The following is a 15697-nucleotide window of genomic DNA, read 5'->3' on the forward strand; positions in this document are numbered from 1 at the left end:
AAAACTTTTACTTCGTGATATGAGAGTCTTGCCTCAAATGCTTATCTATGTTTTCACAGTGTTTTAATGGGTAAAATAGGTGTTACGGCATGTTAATCTTTTAAATTCTGACACAAATCTTTGGGAGCCAGGAAATTCTGTTAAGACAGACATCCTGTCTGACTTTCTCTAGTTGTGTCTGCCAGTGTGGTTTTACTTTTTCCTTGTGTTGTGAATTTTGGAATGAACATTTAAAGCAGAGAACTTCCTGCCCATCCTTTGTTCCGTTTAGTTTAGTTAGAACCTTAACACTTACATAGAAATTGGCTTATTTTAATAACTTCAGAAGATAAGAGAATTTCTTACCTGCCAATATTTGCTAGGCAAGGAGCATGGGTCCATGTAAACAGTCATCAGATTTCTTCAGTTAAGGCCATAGTTAAAGAAGGTGAAAGTGTAGGTATACCTTGATCTCTCATAGTTAGAGGGAGGTCTAGATGTCTCATAAAGAAGTATCTCCAGAAAACACTGATTCTGTACTTAAAAGAATTTTTAAGCTAGATAGTAGTTAATGCTGAAGAGACTTGGTTGCCCATGTAATTAATATGAGAGAGACCCCCCAAAAAATCCTGGAATTATCTTCTGGAGGGCAGGCCCTTTGTAGTACAGGCTTCCCTGCTAGCTGTGTATTCTAGGAACCCATGTGGATCAGTGTACCAGCTGGTGTTGTTGTGAGAGGCTGTGTTTGGCTTCAGTGAATTTTTCTTGAAGACTCCTTCAACGTGTTTGTTTGCCCATTTCATGATGGTGATTTAGAAGTGCACCTGCCCACACCATGCTGAGTGTTCAGCAGTTTTTGTACAAAAACGGCCTGACCCCTGTGCCCCACCCTCCCTGTTCAGCCAGTCTTGCCCCCAAGCTACTTTTTTTGTCCCTCCCCCCCCCCCAATGAAAAAAGTCCTCAAAGGGAAACATTTTGCTGATGTGGAAGAAGTGAAACAAAAAATGGCAGAAGCACTAAAAGACATCAAAATCAATGAGTTAAAAAACTTTTGAGCAGTGGGAAAAACGTCTCAGTAGGTGTATTGCATCACATGGAGAGCACTTTGAAGGTGACTGAAGTTTAAACGTGTGAGAATAAATACACAGTGTTTTACACCAAATCCTCTGCTGCAGATGGACCTTTTCAGCTTTTAACTTATTGTAAATTGTATGCCATAAGACCAATTTAGACTTTCTTTTTTGATATGCATTCTTTGGGCCCTTTCTGTAGCCAAATTGTGTTAGCAAGAAATATTTTTAAATGGCTTGGCCCAAGTGTAGATGGCCAAAGAGAGCTGCATATTGAATTTGGCTTCTGTAAAGGGGGGGACCCTTTGGGATTATCCAACTTCTCCCTATTTGTTTCATGAAATGTCTCTTGTTTTTGAATTCCTTGCAGATTGGACATGCTTAAATTGTATTAGGGCCAAGCCTTTCATCTGTTTACTACTTGCATTTTATAAGGTTCTTCATAGCTGTACTGGAAAGGAAAGGATGAAAAGTCTCTCAAATCTCAAAACAATTTTGGGAATATAATTCTATACAAATAGAATCTTCTTAGCCATAAGGTTTTCTCCCTCTATCCCCAATCCCTCTTCCCCCTCCCCCTCCTCCTCTCTCCCCACCCCCTCTTTCTTTTTAAAAATCCTGTTCTAGCTCTTGTTTTACAATAAATTTTCTCAACCTAGAGAAGAAACTTTGATAACACGTGGGATGTGTTAAAATCTTCATCTTTCCTAACTTTGTTCTTTGTAGCCTTAGAGATTTTCTCCCAAGCCTTTCAGTGGAATCAACACATTATCATGATTTGTGAAAAGAGAAGTTGCTGATTGGTTTTTCCTAACTTCATTTCTAAATGTGTTTTCCTTTGGAACTGAGACCCACTTTGAAGTGAACTAGCCCCTTTATAATCAGATTTGTCTGCTGATTTGGATTCATGTCATTCCATTTCAGACATCTCCCAAATGATGGAGTTTGAAAGTGATGTGCGGAGAGGCTTAATCTGATGAACTCTCTCTGCCTTTTTTAAAAAAGCAGTTAGAGGAGTGGTTTGGTTTTGTTTTTTCCTAGTGGGGGTTCTGTAATTAACAGTAGCAGCACATCAACTGAAGGTGTTAAGCCAGGTCTTGTGAAATCTGTGGTCTTGCAACCATGGTTTATCTGCTGTCTCCTCCATCCAAGTGGAGACAGGAATTTTTTTTCTTTCCAGTGTTGTTTTGTAGATGTATTTAGTTCAGTAGTCATTTTTGTCTAAATTAAAAAGCAAGAACAAAACTCAAAAAGTCTTCTTAAGGTCTAAGGTGACACAATCCTACAAGGCTATTGAATGGCATCTGCCTGCCTCTTTTCAGGAAAGACCTCTACATTTGGAGTGTAGAATGCATTACATTCCCCCTGGACATATTTTTGGGGAAGGGAATTATGCTAATATATCTGTGTCAACAACTGTTACATATGGATAGTTTTCAGTGGAGAGGAACAATTCCCCAGCCCTTAAATTGGCAATATATTGTTCTGCTTTTTGATTATTTTGCTACCTGGAGAAGTTGCATCCAAAGTGAGAATTATTCCGTATTTTAACCTTTGAGCTGGCTGCTAAGGTCTCCTCAGGGACAGGGACACTTTGTAGTTATTTATAACCTGTAGAAAAGGGCAGTAAGACTGTAAACAGCCAGCATACACTGAGGTATGGAAGTCAGTGGGAGCATTTTGTTGGTTATCCCACTGCTTTTCGTGACAGGAGATTCTTTCATGTACCTTCCTGTTCATCCTGACTTTGTCTGGATGAGACTTACTAGCCAGGCTATTTGATAAAAACTCTGTCTTATAACACTTAGGTTGAGGAGAAGAAGGAAAAATAACCCGTTTATGTACTGTGAACGTATCTAATCCTTACAATCATTTTAGAGTCTATGCTTGCCTAAGAGATATTTGTAAACTGGGACAATCTTAAAGGTACTGACATGCATACATAATGCTATACTTGTTTCTAAGTTTTCCTTCTATACAGCAGTTGCAAGAACAGTTTAACTCTTAATCAGATAAATATTTAGCTGTGTCAGAAAATATATTCTACATTTTAGCCTGGTAGAGAAAAAACTTTGTTATGTATCTAGACATATTTTAAAGATTTTTTAAAAATATATTTATGTATATACATGTTGACACATATATATATTTAATGTTAATTATCTTTTCTCTGCATGTCAATTTTAAGGGAATCAAACCCCATGTCAGATAGTATGAAAATTATAGATCAAATCTTAAGTAAATGCTAAGGAACCACCTCATTTTATCAATATATTGGAATTTTATTATATAGAATTTAACTTGAAATAACTTAGAGGTCTAGCCTGAATTCCTCACAACTGCTGTAATGGTACATTCTATAACTGGGATCAACTTACTCCGGAAAGTCTGCTTATTACTGCTGTCTTGTGGGTTCAGGAACTTTTCATTTAGCCCTTTTCTCCCAAGTTATCTTGGATTGTTTTTTAATCAAAGAAGAGTGTAGTTTTGGAATGTATTAAATGAATTTTTAAAAATTGGAGTGAGATGAACTGATAATTTTTTTTTAGTGTTGTTTTCAAAATATGCCTGGGTTCCTATGCTGTTATTCATTCATCAACTCCTAAACTTTTAACATTTTAACCAGCACTCATTAAGGAAAAATATGATCCCAGAATACTATGAGTCTAGTTATTCAACAACAATTCCATTGAACAAATATTTATTGAGTGTTTGTTATGCCATTAGGCACGTGGGGATGCTCTTCTATCACTGAGCTTAACTTCTAGTGGGGAAAACAATAGACAAAAAAAATTAGAATAAGATAGTTTCAGGTGGTGGTAATAAAGAAAAAATAAAATAGTGTAATATGGGAAAGAGATGGGCTAGAAGTGGGCTTCACATTGGGTGATCAGGAAGCTATTACATTTGATTGGATATCTAAAGGACAAGAAGGAGCCAGCTATGAAAAGAACTGAGGGTAGAAAGAGCTTTCCAGGTGGAGGAAAGAGCTTGATGTGCTCACCAAACAGAATTCAAGGCCTGAGCGACTGAGCGTGGTGGTTCAGAAGGGTGAGTGTTAGATGAGGTCAGGGAGGTGCACTGAGGACTTGGCTGTCGGGACAGAAGGTAGATTTTATTCGGATACTAGTGGCGGCCACTGAAGAATTCCTGTCTTGTCTCTCATAAGGGTCTGATTTATAAGCCATCTTAAAACTTATAAAATTATTTGTAAATGCTAGTTCCTTTACATTTTACTTATTTACAGTATTGATTTTAGAGAGAGGGAGGGAGGGACAGAGAAAGGAGGGAAAGGGGGGAGAGAGAGAGAGAGAGAGAGAGAAACATCAATTTCTTGTACTACTTATTTATGTATTCATTAATTGGTTCTCGCATGTGCCCTAACCCCAGATGGAACCTCCAACCTTGGCTTATCGGGACAAAGCTATAACCCAGCTTAGCTACCTGACCAGGGTTAAATATTTTTACTTTATTATTTGAAAAGATAATATAGTCACATAGTCCAAAATTCAGAAAGTAAAAAGGGAATACAGTTGAAATTCTTCCCAACCAAGTATCCAGTACCAGTAACCAGTGTCTCTAGCTTTAGATTTTATATATATATGAATAAGATATATGTATATATCTTTAATATATATTAAAACAAATACTTTTGCCTCTTTAAGTAGGATAAGCTTCCTTATTTCTTTTTTTTTAACAGATGCTTATTACGTTGTCTATCTGCGTTATAATTTAATCAAGCCCCCGTTGATGGACTTTTACGTCATTTCCATTTTGTGATTACAAATAATGTCATGAGAAACATTTTATATTTGTCACATTAAATCTATCAATAGGGTCAATTTCTAGAAGTAGAATTGGTGGATCAAAGGGTATGCAATTCTTATTCATTCTTATATACATTTCTCTTCATGGAAATTGTAGCAATTTATGCTCTAATCAGAAATGTTCTTCTTACCCTGGGCAAGTGTTATCAAACATTTTGATCTTTGCTAACTCACTGGGTGACTTGATGAGCGTTTAATTTGCATTTATCTTATTATGAATGAGAGTTTAACATACCTTCACATATTTAAGAATCATTAATATTTATATTTCTGTAAACTATTGCCCATTTTTCTTTTAGGCTGTTGACTTTTTCTTCTTGATCTGTAGACTCAATACTAAATCCCTCCCTTAAAGAATTAAAAAATAATGTTATTTGTCAAGTTATGTCTCAATTTTTAAAAAGTAGTTATCTTTAACTTACAAATTTTATAAAGCATGAACCTGGTAAGGGACATAAGAGAAACCCAAACTTCCCTTTGCTGATTGAGATCTCTCTTTGATTGCTCTTAGTTTTATTTTAAGAAGTATCTCTAAGTTTTACAAAAGTGTGTTTTAAAAAGTATTTGGTTAGATTAGACTGAACTACAAAAAAGTTTACCCATAACAAATATTCAAAAGTCATTCAAACCTTGCAACAGAGAAAGTCAGTATGACCTAAAATAATCTCCCCCTAGAGTAATGAGAAAGAATTACTACCTCCTGGGTTGTATACAATTGAAGGCACTGTAACAGAAGAAACACAAATGCTCCTTTGAAATCACATCAGTTACTCAAAAATGAGTGTATACCCAAATCTTTCTGTAGTTCACTGTTCTCTCTCTCTCTCTCTCTCTCTCTCTCTCTCTCTCTCTCAGTCTTTTTGGCTTCTTCTGTTTTGGAAAATGGCAAACATCTGTCAGGTTTAAAATAGTTATGACATTGGGATTTTTCCTTACTTGGAAACTGTACAGGTCTTTAAATCAAAAGAAAAGAAAGTGATAAGCTTTTAAAAAGTCCCTAACAAACATTCTTTGGCAAGCAGCTACGTTCCCAGCCATCTAGCTTGCTCATGTTTGTATATTATGTTATGTTGAACCACATGAAATTGCTGATATATGGCCTACAGGAAAATTGCATGGTTCAATCTAATATATCTACAACCTTATTCCTGTAATTTTTAAAGCTGGTGGGTATAAGGCTAACTATATCATGTGTGTGATGTGGCTGCTGTTGATTTAAAAAAAAAAAAATCTCTGGATGACTGAATTAGATCACAGGTGGAGGAATGCTTATAGAGAATAAAAGAAGGATAAAAAAATAACTGCGCACGTTGTCTATGTAACACTTTTCAGAGAATGTGCTAGCTTAGCTCTGCATATACTGCAGGTTAAACTACTGTAACACTTCCCCCTGTTGTACAGGGAATTCATATTCTATCCTGAAAGAATCCTGATTATGTAAGAGTTTAGTTCAAATTACTGATTTGTGTTTTCAAAGTGAAAGAAATTATAATGTCTTTCTCCGCATGTAGAATGAAGATACACTTAATTAATAATACTGGATGAAAAATTCAAATTTAACCAGGGCTGAAACTTGAGAGTGCCCAGCTAGGAGTTTTTGGCTTTGTTTATACCTTGTCTGAAAGAACAAATTAATGATTTTCATTCCATTGCAAATCTAATATACTCGGCACTGTTCAAAGGTCTCTTTTAGAGATATGTGAAAGAAGCAAACAAAAGTTAATGAACTTGAATGCAGCGGCATAAATGTTTCAATCATCAAAGTATTTCTGCTGAATGCCTTGTTCAGGGTTGGCTGTGCTGGGTGGTAAAGGTGATACAAAGAATAGTTGCAAGTTCCTTTTAAAAGTCTGTTAGAGGCAGTAGAAGTGTTCATAAGCATAAAAGCATGTAGAGGAGACCGTGCACTGTGTAGGGTCCATCGAAAGCATTACATCATAATACCTGCTTGGAACATTCTGTTAGAGATTGTTACTAGTTGCTAATAGTTACCAACTGCCACTGCCTTCATTGGGATTTGAGCAGTGAGCAGTATTACAGTCCACTGATATTTGAAGTATATTTCTGGGTATGTCTTCAGAAAAGGTATGTGTAGCCTCACAGGTCTGGCTTTAATACAGTGAACAAGAAAATATATGGTGGTATGTAACAGATATGTTCAGCCTTGAGGTTGTTAACATACTGGGAAGTTTACTAAGCTTTGTAGAATACATTTCTCATTTGGCAACTTGGACAGTTTGTTTTAACTTATTTGAAGTCAAGAACAATGTACTCGTATTTTGGGGCTAGTTGTCTCCTAAAAAGGTTTTCAAACCATTACCCTCAAGTAGACCTCTTTTCTAAAATTGTTTTTCTGCTGGGTATCTGCAGCAGTTGGCATGAAGCGCTAGAGAGTTCATGTAACACCAGGCTACCCTTTGCCCATGGTGCCTGCTATGAGTGAAATTAATTAGACTTGTACTATCCTAGTCAATTTCCTTCTCAGCAGGTTGTGTGGTTAGAGCTCCTTAGCGTCTAAGGCTTATTCTCCAGTTTTCCTAGATGCTGGGTTGAACTTTTTTTTAAAAAATGGGAAGAATGGTGATATTATTAAAAAAACAAAACAAAAAAGAACCTTGGCTACAAAATGAGAAGCAAAAAAGGAAAAAAATGGCCAAGACCAAAGTAGTATTTTTCCTTTCTGCTTGTAATAATGGACCATGGTTCAGTAGCAACAGTTAAGCCATTAAAATAAACTTTTAAAAATTTGTCCTTTTCTTAGACTTAGAGAATTATTAAATTGTTAATTGTTAGATAAATTTGAAATATTTTTAAACTTCAAAACAAACTCAAATTAGTATTTTATGATTGCTCAGTATAGAGCTGAGCCTTCACCCAAAACCTCCAGAGCCAGATTTTATGCATTTAACTGACGTGTAGAACTCACATCTTCATTGCCAACCTGCCCAAAAGATAATTTTAAGTAGGAGTTTTTAAATTTCATTCTGGCCTCTACGAGACAAATAAACAATTCTATGAGAATGTGTTTTCTATCAAGCGCAAGCCTACTTTGATCATAGATGATCCAGTATCGCACTTGGTCTCTCTCTCTTGATGTTATCATAGAATCATGAATTGCATGAACCAGAGAGGCTCAAATGCCAACGCAGGGTTGCTCGCTTAAGTGAAAGAGCACATTATGTGTAAGATTATTAACTCCATCTTTGATTACATGGGATACTTTAGTTGTAAATGTATGTAGAATAGTGTTTAAAACCAATGGGGACCCTGGTAATATGGTATTACTCTGTGAGGGTACAACGAAATATTACTACTCTTCCATAGTTTTTACATAAGTGGTTAGTGACTGTGTATGAGTTAAGTGATCTTTTTCATTTATTTATACCTTTTTCTTCAAATGACTTCAGGCAGTTTCCAAAAATACTTAACATATTTTAAAATACTAGTAAGTTGAAGAGATTATAGCAAAGGGAATAACAACATTAAGTAAATAATAAAACTATTATAGAATGAATATTTGAACCTATATAGAATATAGCATATGGAATAACCTATAGCTTCAAGAGATAGGCCACAAATTTGCCTCAGGGTTTCTTAGTAGCCAAGCAAAGAGGGCAACATGATGAGATTCATATTGTCTGTCCATAGCTAAGAACAAACCAGTATTCAGGAAAGAAATTTCTCCAGGCAGTGTGTGATTTAATGGAGCATATTCTTATTTTATTCCTACAGTTAATACAATATGTTTAAAAAAATAAAGTAGGAAAGTACATACTCAGGTAGTTGTCCCAAACCTAAGAGACATTTTTGTATTGTATATTTGCCTCAGATCATCCTTATTTTAAAAGAAATATGAGAGTTCAACTTGAAATATTCTTTATTATTTTCCCACCCTCATTCTTCTCCTTTGCTCTCCTGTCATGAATCTGATGCCTAGCTTGTCATTGTGTTACTTCTATTGCATGCATATATCTATAAATAATATATAATTAAATTTGTATAAATGTACTACACATGACATTGCAAAAGTTGCTTTTTTTATTACCATTGTGTTTGATTTTATGTCCATGGTGGTATAGATCTAGTATAGTTTCCCATTATATGGAAACAACCTAATTCAGTTAGCTTTTCCTTCAAATGGATTTTCAGTTTGTTTCTAGTTTTTCACTGTCATGAACAGTGCTACACTGAACACCCTTATCTGTGTCTTCCTGTGCCCATATGCAGTTTCTCGAGGGCAGGGGTTCTCAAACCATGGTTTCAGGACCAGCATGTCAGGATCGCCTGGGAACTTTGTTAGACATGCAAGTTCTTAGGCTTCTTATTCCAAACCTCTGACTTAGAAACTCTGAGGGTGGTTCTGTTTATCAGGTGCCTCTGATGCGTGCTAACATTGATGATCATTATTCTAGTGCAGTGCTTTAGTTAAAAGTAGAATTGCTGAGTCTTGGTGTACACATATACTCAGCTTCACTAGAAATGGCCAAATTCCCATCCAAAATATACTTTCCCACCAACTGCATATGAGAGTTCCCATGTCCCCATACATGATTTGGTTGGGTTGTTTTTTTTTACTGCAGGTCTGATAGGTATAAAATGTTTTAGAGCAATTTTGTTTCCTTTTTTGTGAATGATATTTTCGTAGAAGCTGGCCTTTCCCAGTGATTTTGTAGAAACAATTTATATATCAATTGTACATTAATGGAATGATTTTTGTCATGTGTTGCAAACATTTTTCTTTTTGGCTTTGTTTATGGTTCTTAAAAGACTGTTACCAAATTCACCAATATTGTGAATGGCTTTTGTGTTTAGAAAGGCCTTGTAGGGGAGAATTTTGAATTGAATTTGACTTGCTACTGGGACACCCTACTGAAATGTGTAGCAGTTATTTGAAAATGGTTTGAGGCTTATGAGAGAGGTCAGAGTTAAGAGAGATTTGGGCAATATTTGTGTAAAGGCAGAAATTTGACACTGTTGGGATGGATAAAATTGCTATGAAACAGAATGTAGATTGAGAAAATGAGGATTAAACCATGGGGAACAATAGTGGAAGAAGAGAATCCAACAAAAGAGATTGAAGAATGATCAGAAAACAGAGAGTCCAAGAGCACAGAGACTCTGAAAAATTGAATAGTGATGGGGTATAAGTGGGGGAAGATCTCCAATGGTGCAGAGAAGGGAACACATCTGAGAAAGGGGTACATGTTGCCCTTCAAGAGGGCAGCTAGCAATGGGTTGAGGAATAGGAGATGACTTTTCAGCAGTTTGTACTGAAGTGTAAAAGAAGATGAGACAGTAGGTAGAGAGGCAACAAGGTCATTTTCCTTCAGGAGGAGAGTATTTTTGTCCCAAGAGAAGGAACCAGTGGCATAGTTGTATGTGGTGTTCACTGTGCTGTCTCATCTTCAGGCAGCCGTTTCATTGATGTACTTCATATACCCATTGAGTAAATTCATTTGGTAAGATAATGTTAAGTATTGTGCAGAGGATTAAAATAGGGTGCTGTAACTGTGGCTAGGAGACTAGGTTAGTTAGCTGATTTCCAAGGTTTACATTTAAACTTGGGATCAGAATTGTAAGCAGCCATTTGAGTGATATGGGTAGAGAATTCTAGGCCGGAAACAAAGTTTCCAGTCTCTGGAAGTTCAAACAGGAATAGTAGGATGATATGCCATTAATCTAAATTCTCTTGCTTCTTGCGTCAACCAGGGTAAAGAGAGCACAGACGTTTTTGTCCCCTAACTTCGGAAATCTCGTTTAACCTTCAAACTGGCGATGTCAAGGGTTCCAAGTCCTCCCCCTCCGGCAGAAATGTCGAGTGGCCCTGTAGCTGAGAGCTGGTGCTACACACAGGTAAGTTCATGTGTTCACCCTGCAAATCTTGCATCTCAGCAGGGTTTGGGGCATGAAAGGAACAAGATTCCTTTCTACATTGAGTTTTTTCTTTCTCTGGGACATAACTGCTAAGTAGCCGATAGGTAAGGTACTTGTCAGCTTTCCATTCCTTGGTTCTCCATGTGGAATCTGAATACCCTGGACCAGTGTTTTTCACTGGAGGTTGAAAGCGGGGAATCTTTGAAACTAGATCCACTTACATCCTCCTTGATGGAAATGTGTTCCTCTGTTGGGCAGCTCAGAAGGATACTAGGTTTGAGATTTGTGACCCCAGGTAGTGCGGTGTCAACATCTCAACTGTCCGACATTGCTCTGAGCCTCTGCTCATTTTAGGTGTGGCTTTATCATCTGCTTTCTCAACCCTGCCCATGTTTTTCTCACTTTCCATTCAGCATTTCTCAGAAGCTGAGAAAAGTTATGGAAGTAGCTGGTCACTGAGATTTCTTCAAATGTGGATGAGGGACCTAAAGTGCAAAAAGCTGAGCCTCTGCTGGCCGAACAGCGCTGCCTTCCTCTGGGGATTCTGCGGAGGGAGGGAAGGAGGGGAAACAATGATCTGATCTTCAGCCTGTTTTTTAGGTTGCCCACTTCCTATTTAATTGCTTCCTGGTTTTCTATCAACAGATCAAGGTAGTGAAATTCTCCTACATGTGGACCATCAATAATTTTAGCTTTTGCCGGGAGGAAATGGGTGAAGTCATTAAAAGTTCAACATTTTCATCAGGAGCCAATGATAAACTGAAATGGTGAGGAAGACTACATCTAGCAATAAAAATTTTTCTAAAAGTTGCCTGTTTTACTTGGTTTCACAGGGAGACTGACTAGAATACAAGATCTTCAGAGACAGGGACTTTGTACCTACTGTATTCCCCAGTGCCTAGAACAGTGCCTGGTATATTTAGGTTCTTGCTATTGGGTTGGCCAAAAAAGTCCGTGTTTTTTTCTGTAAAATAAAAGCCCTTTTTTCATTTTCACCAATAACTTTATTGATTTGGATATTTTGAGTATGTCAGTTATCTCCCGCATGGTATAACATTGATTGTTTTCAATTAATGTCTCAGTTGATTGCTGTCAACTTAACTGGTCTACCCGACTATTGACTATCGTCCAGTGAGGAATCTCCAGCATGGAACTTCGCAAACCACTTTTGACATGCTCAATCAGTCACAGCACCTTCTCCATACACTGCACAGATATTTTTGTGTGTTTCAGTTGCATTTTTACCTTTCTTGAAATAATATAATATGCCAAAAATGTTTCATATTTTCTTCCATCTTCACTATTAAAATGACTACACAAAAATTCACCAGTTATAATAAGTTATTTTTAAATGCACGCTGATATGACAGCTATCACAATATAATCTAGCAAAATTGTTTCAAATGAAGTTCAAGAAGACTAAGTGCTACTAGAGCCATCTTATGGAAAAAAAAATTTTTTTTGCCCAACTCAATATGTAATTGTTGAATTAATTTAATGAGTATTTCAGGAATCTGCAAACTCAAATGGCTATAGGGTAATGTAAATGAGTAAAGAGGGCCTGCTGTGTAAACAATATCCATATCTGGTGTGTTGACTACTAGGGAAACTAGCGAGTGTGCTTCTAAAGGAGGGGCTGGTTACCAAGATCCAGCTGACTATAGCAATGGTGAACAAGGACTGACCGTCACCAGGTTTTCTGATTGCTAAAGAAAAGCAAGAAATCTAGATATTAGCATACAATCTCTTGACTTTTAGATTGCCTGCTTTTTGAAAAATATTTATTTACTTATGTAACTAGAATACCTAGGGTGTAGGATGGTTTTGAAGCTTAGTTCGATCCAGCAGCCCAGTGGTTAGATTAAGGACCCCTGCTCTCCGGACTGTTGGAGATCTCAAGTCTAGTTTCTCTTGTGGTTGAAGGATGACTCTCATCGGTAATGGGTGTAACCCACTATCGTCCAACAGAAGTCTTTGAACTTCCTCTGAACTGTGTGGCCAAGAATATGTACTGATTGGTTTAGATCTGGGTTCCCTTGATCCCTTGGCCAGGGGAATAACGATCTGAGTAGGGGTCAGTCCCATCCAAACCATGTGTCCTCTTGAGGAGGAGCAGACAGTTAAGGATACAGTCATGTGCTCGCTGCAGAGACCAGAACACATATCTGTGAACCACCAGCTTTGACCTCTGATAACCCATTGAAAAGTTAAATAACCCCCTACTTAGTATTTGGTGGCTGTGCACATTAAGCAGGGGAGCTGAGAGAGAAGGCTTATTCTTAGGCATTGTATTTAAATCTGCATCTCTAGCACAATGCATAAAGCTATAAGGGGCATATGTACTCCCTAGAGAGGCACTGGATTGTGCCACCTGTTTGAGAGAGGAGTCGTGACACTGGCAAGGCCTAAGGATACATATGGCCTATCTGGTAGAAGCAGGATCTGAACCACATGCAGTTCAACTGACATTTACAACTTAACTCAGTTGAACCTATTAAATTCTGTCTGAATTTTGTTTTGATTCATTGGTAACAGATTGGCATCTCTGACTGTATAGCTTGGAGCTATACTGTGTAATGGGAGTTTACTTTTATCTCTGCTTCCTCCATACTACCTCCTTTATTTTAATCTTATAATATTATTGCCAGATTGATAAAATATCTTTAAAAGATTGTATACTATTCACGTATTTCTCTTGAATGCTTTTTCTCTCCCAGGGCGATATTAAAGGACTTACTGGCACTTATTTTCTCATGGTTTCACCACAGACCCAACAAAATTAGAGGCTGCCTCTCCTGAGATCAAGGGTTACAATAGCCTGACTTTTAAAATATTTTAAGGGGAGCGCTGGCTGCTGTGGCTCAATAGATTGAGTGCCAGCTTGAGAGCCAAAGGGTTGCTGTTTCAATCCCTGATCAGGGCACATGCCTGGGTTGCGGGCAGGTTCCCCAGTTGGGAGTATGCGAGAAGCAAGCGATTGATGTATCTCTTGCACATTGCTGTCCCCCCCCTTTCTTCCTCCCTTTCCCCTCTCTCTAAAAGTAAGTAAAATGTTTTTAAAAGTAAAGTATTTTAAGGGTAAAAAGAAGGATTTGGGAGATTATGAGGAAAGAGGCAAAGATGTAATGGGTGTGTTGTCAGATTCTAGAATATCCCTTTATTTTTGTTATTTACTTTTTAAAAGTTGACTCTAGAAAAGTGGTTCCTAAGTAGTCATTTTGTTGAATCAGAATTTCCTGGTTGTGGGGACTGGGTTTGTCTGCTTGTTTTTTAAACATCTCCCTCTCTTGATTCTGATGTTCTCCTCCTCTCCTGTCCCTTCCCCAGCATATAAGCGTGGATGCTTTCAGCACTTTTTTTCCTCTCTGTTTCGGGCAGGTGTTTGAGAGTAAACCCCAAAGGGCTAGATGAAGAAAGCAAAGATTACCTGTCACTTTACCTGTTACTGGTCAGCTGTCCAAAGAGTGAAGTTCGGGCAAAATTCAAATTCTCCATCCTGAATGCCAAGGGAGAAGAAACCAAAGCTATGGGTAAATATTCTCTTCTTCAATTCTTCGTTTTCACATCCAACAGCTTCATACACTGACGAGTTGTAGATTTGGTCTGGAATTTTGAGTAAGCCTTAATATGACTCTTTTTTTTTTCCCACCTCAGAGAGTCAACGAGCATATAGGTTTGTGCAAGGCAAAGACTGGGGATTCAAAAAATTCATCCGTAGAGATTTTCTCTTGGATGAAGCCAACGGGCTTCTTCCTGATGACAAGCTTACTCTCTTCTGTGAGGTGAGTGCTTCTACCCGCTGTGAGACTGGCAGTTCCCTGTGATCAGCATTGGCACGTTTCAGTGTTGCATCCAGGGGTGGAGAGTGAGAAGAGCCCCATGTGGAGTGGTGCTGCACCAGCGTCATTTATGTCACCGAAAATTGCCACGATGTCAGGGTTTGGGGCATCTCAGCTTTCCACTTGTTACTGTTCTTAAAAATGGAGATTGTGTACAGTCTTGGTATTTATGATTTTTGAGTTGCTTGTGCCAGGATTTTGGCGTTTTCATTGCAGGCTTTTTCTGATAGCATTTGGAAGGCCCTGTCACACCAAGCTGAGGAGAATGGCCAGCAAATACATACATGTATTTGTTCCTTAAACTTTATGGCTTCTCCGTGAGTGCAGTATGAAGTCCACGTATGTTTGACTATCGATCACTTTTCTTTTCTCTCTTTGACCTAGATGACTTTCCAGGACTTGAATGTCTCCAGTTTGTCTTGCTAGAGTAATTGTGAAATGGGAGGTGAGAACCCTCTCTTCTAGAGTGAAGGTTATGTAGAGCTCTCTAGCTCAGTTAGCTGAGAGTTACCTGTAGTCAGCTGGGAGGGTCCTTCTCAGGTTTTTAAGAGAACCCTTAAATTAAAATTCCCAAACTGAGAGTGAGTTGGAAAGTGGTTTCTTTAATGAGTATGTACTAATAAGTCTTTTCATGCTGTTATTGGTACATTTATAGATACTCATAAGCTTACAGTGTAATAAATAAAACCTCCAGTCAGCTCAGATGTCATTGTTTCCTATACATTGTACAGTAAAGGAACCACCTCCTGAGGAAGCACCATTTGATGAGAATAACCACTGTATTTTCCTGGGCAGGGTGCAGGCAAGTTCCCTACAATAATAGGTTCACCCTGTGAGTTAATGACAATTCCTTTGCGGCCAGGAAGAGTGTCCCTTAGGAATCTTGTCCTTTTGTAGAAGAGGTATGGCCTGTAGTAGCAGGTTTCTTTTTTGAGTCAACAGCTCATTGATTATTTCCACAGAATAGTCCCTGGTGGTTAGAAAGTTTTGGAGGTTAGTTTATTAAAGTACTACCACACTGAATACAGAAAATGCAGTTTGCATAATAGCTACCTTCTCTTCTTTCTAATTTCTAAATAAAAGGAGAAAATACTAATGTGACGACAT

General features: G+C 37.8%; 1 protein-coding gene across 2 annotated transcripts in view; it reads left to right on the forward strand.

The window, feature by feature from the left end:
• SPOP (speckle type BTB/POZ protein) overlaps positions 1-15697 on the forward strand; it is a 68646-nt gene that overhangs the window by 35988 nt on the left and 16961 nt on the right. For both annotated transcript variants that reach the window (XM_090291411.1, XM_090291412.1), the window contains 4 exons: positions 10587-10730; positions 11397-11518; positions 14130-14281; positions 14406-14533. In XM_090291411.1, the coding sequence (XP_090147537.1) occupies positions 10653-10730; positions 11397-11518; positions 14130-14281; positions 14406-14533 (480 nt within the window). In that variant the 5' untranslated portion in view covers positions 10587-10652. The remainder of the gene's footprint in view (positions 1-10586; positions 10731-11396; positions 11519-14129; positions 14282-14405; positions 14534-15697) is intronic.

The sequence above is a fragment of the Furipterus horrens genome, unplaced genomic scaffold (genome assembly GCF_987537825.1).
Source record: "Furipterus horrens unplaced genomic scaffold, mFurHor1.1.pri manual_scaffold_11, whole genome shotgun sequence".
Classification (NCBI taxonomy): Eukaryota; Metazoa; Chordata; class Mammalia; order Chiroptera; family Furipteridae; genus Furipterus; species Furipterus horrens.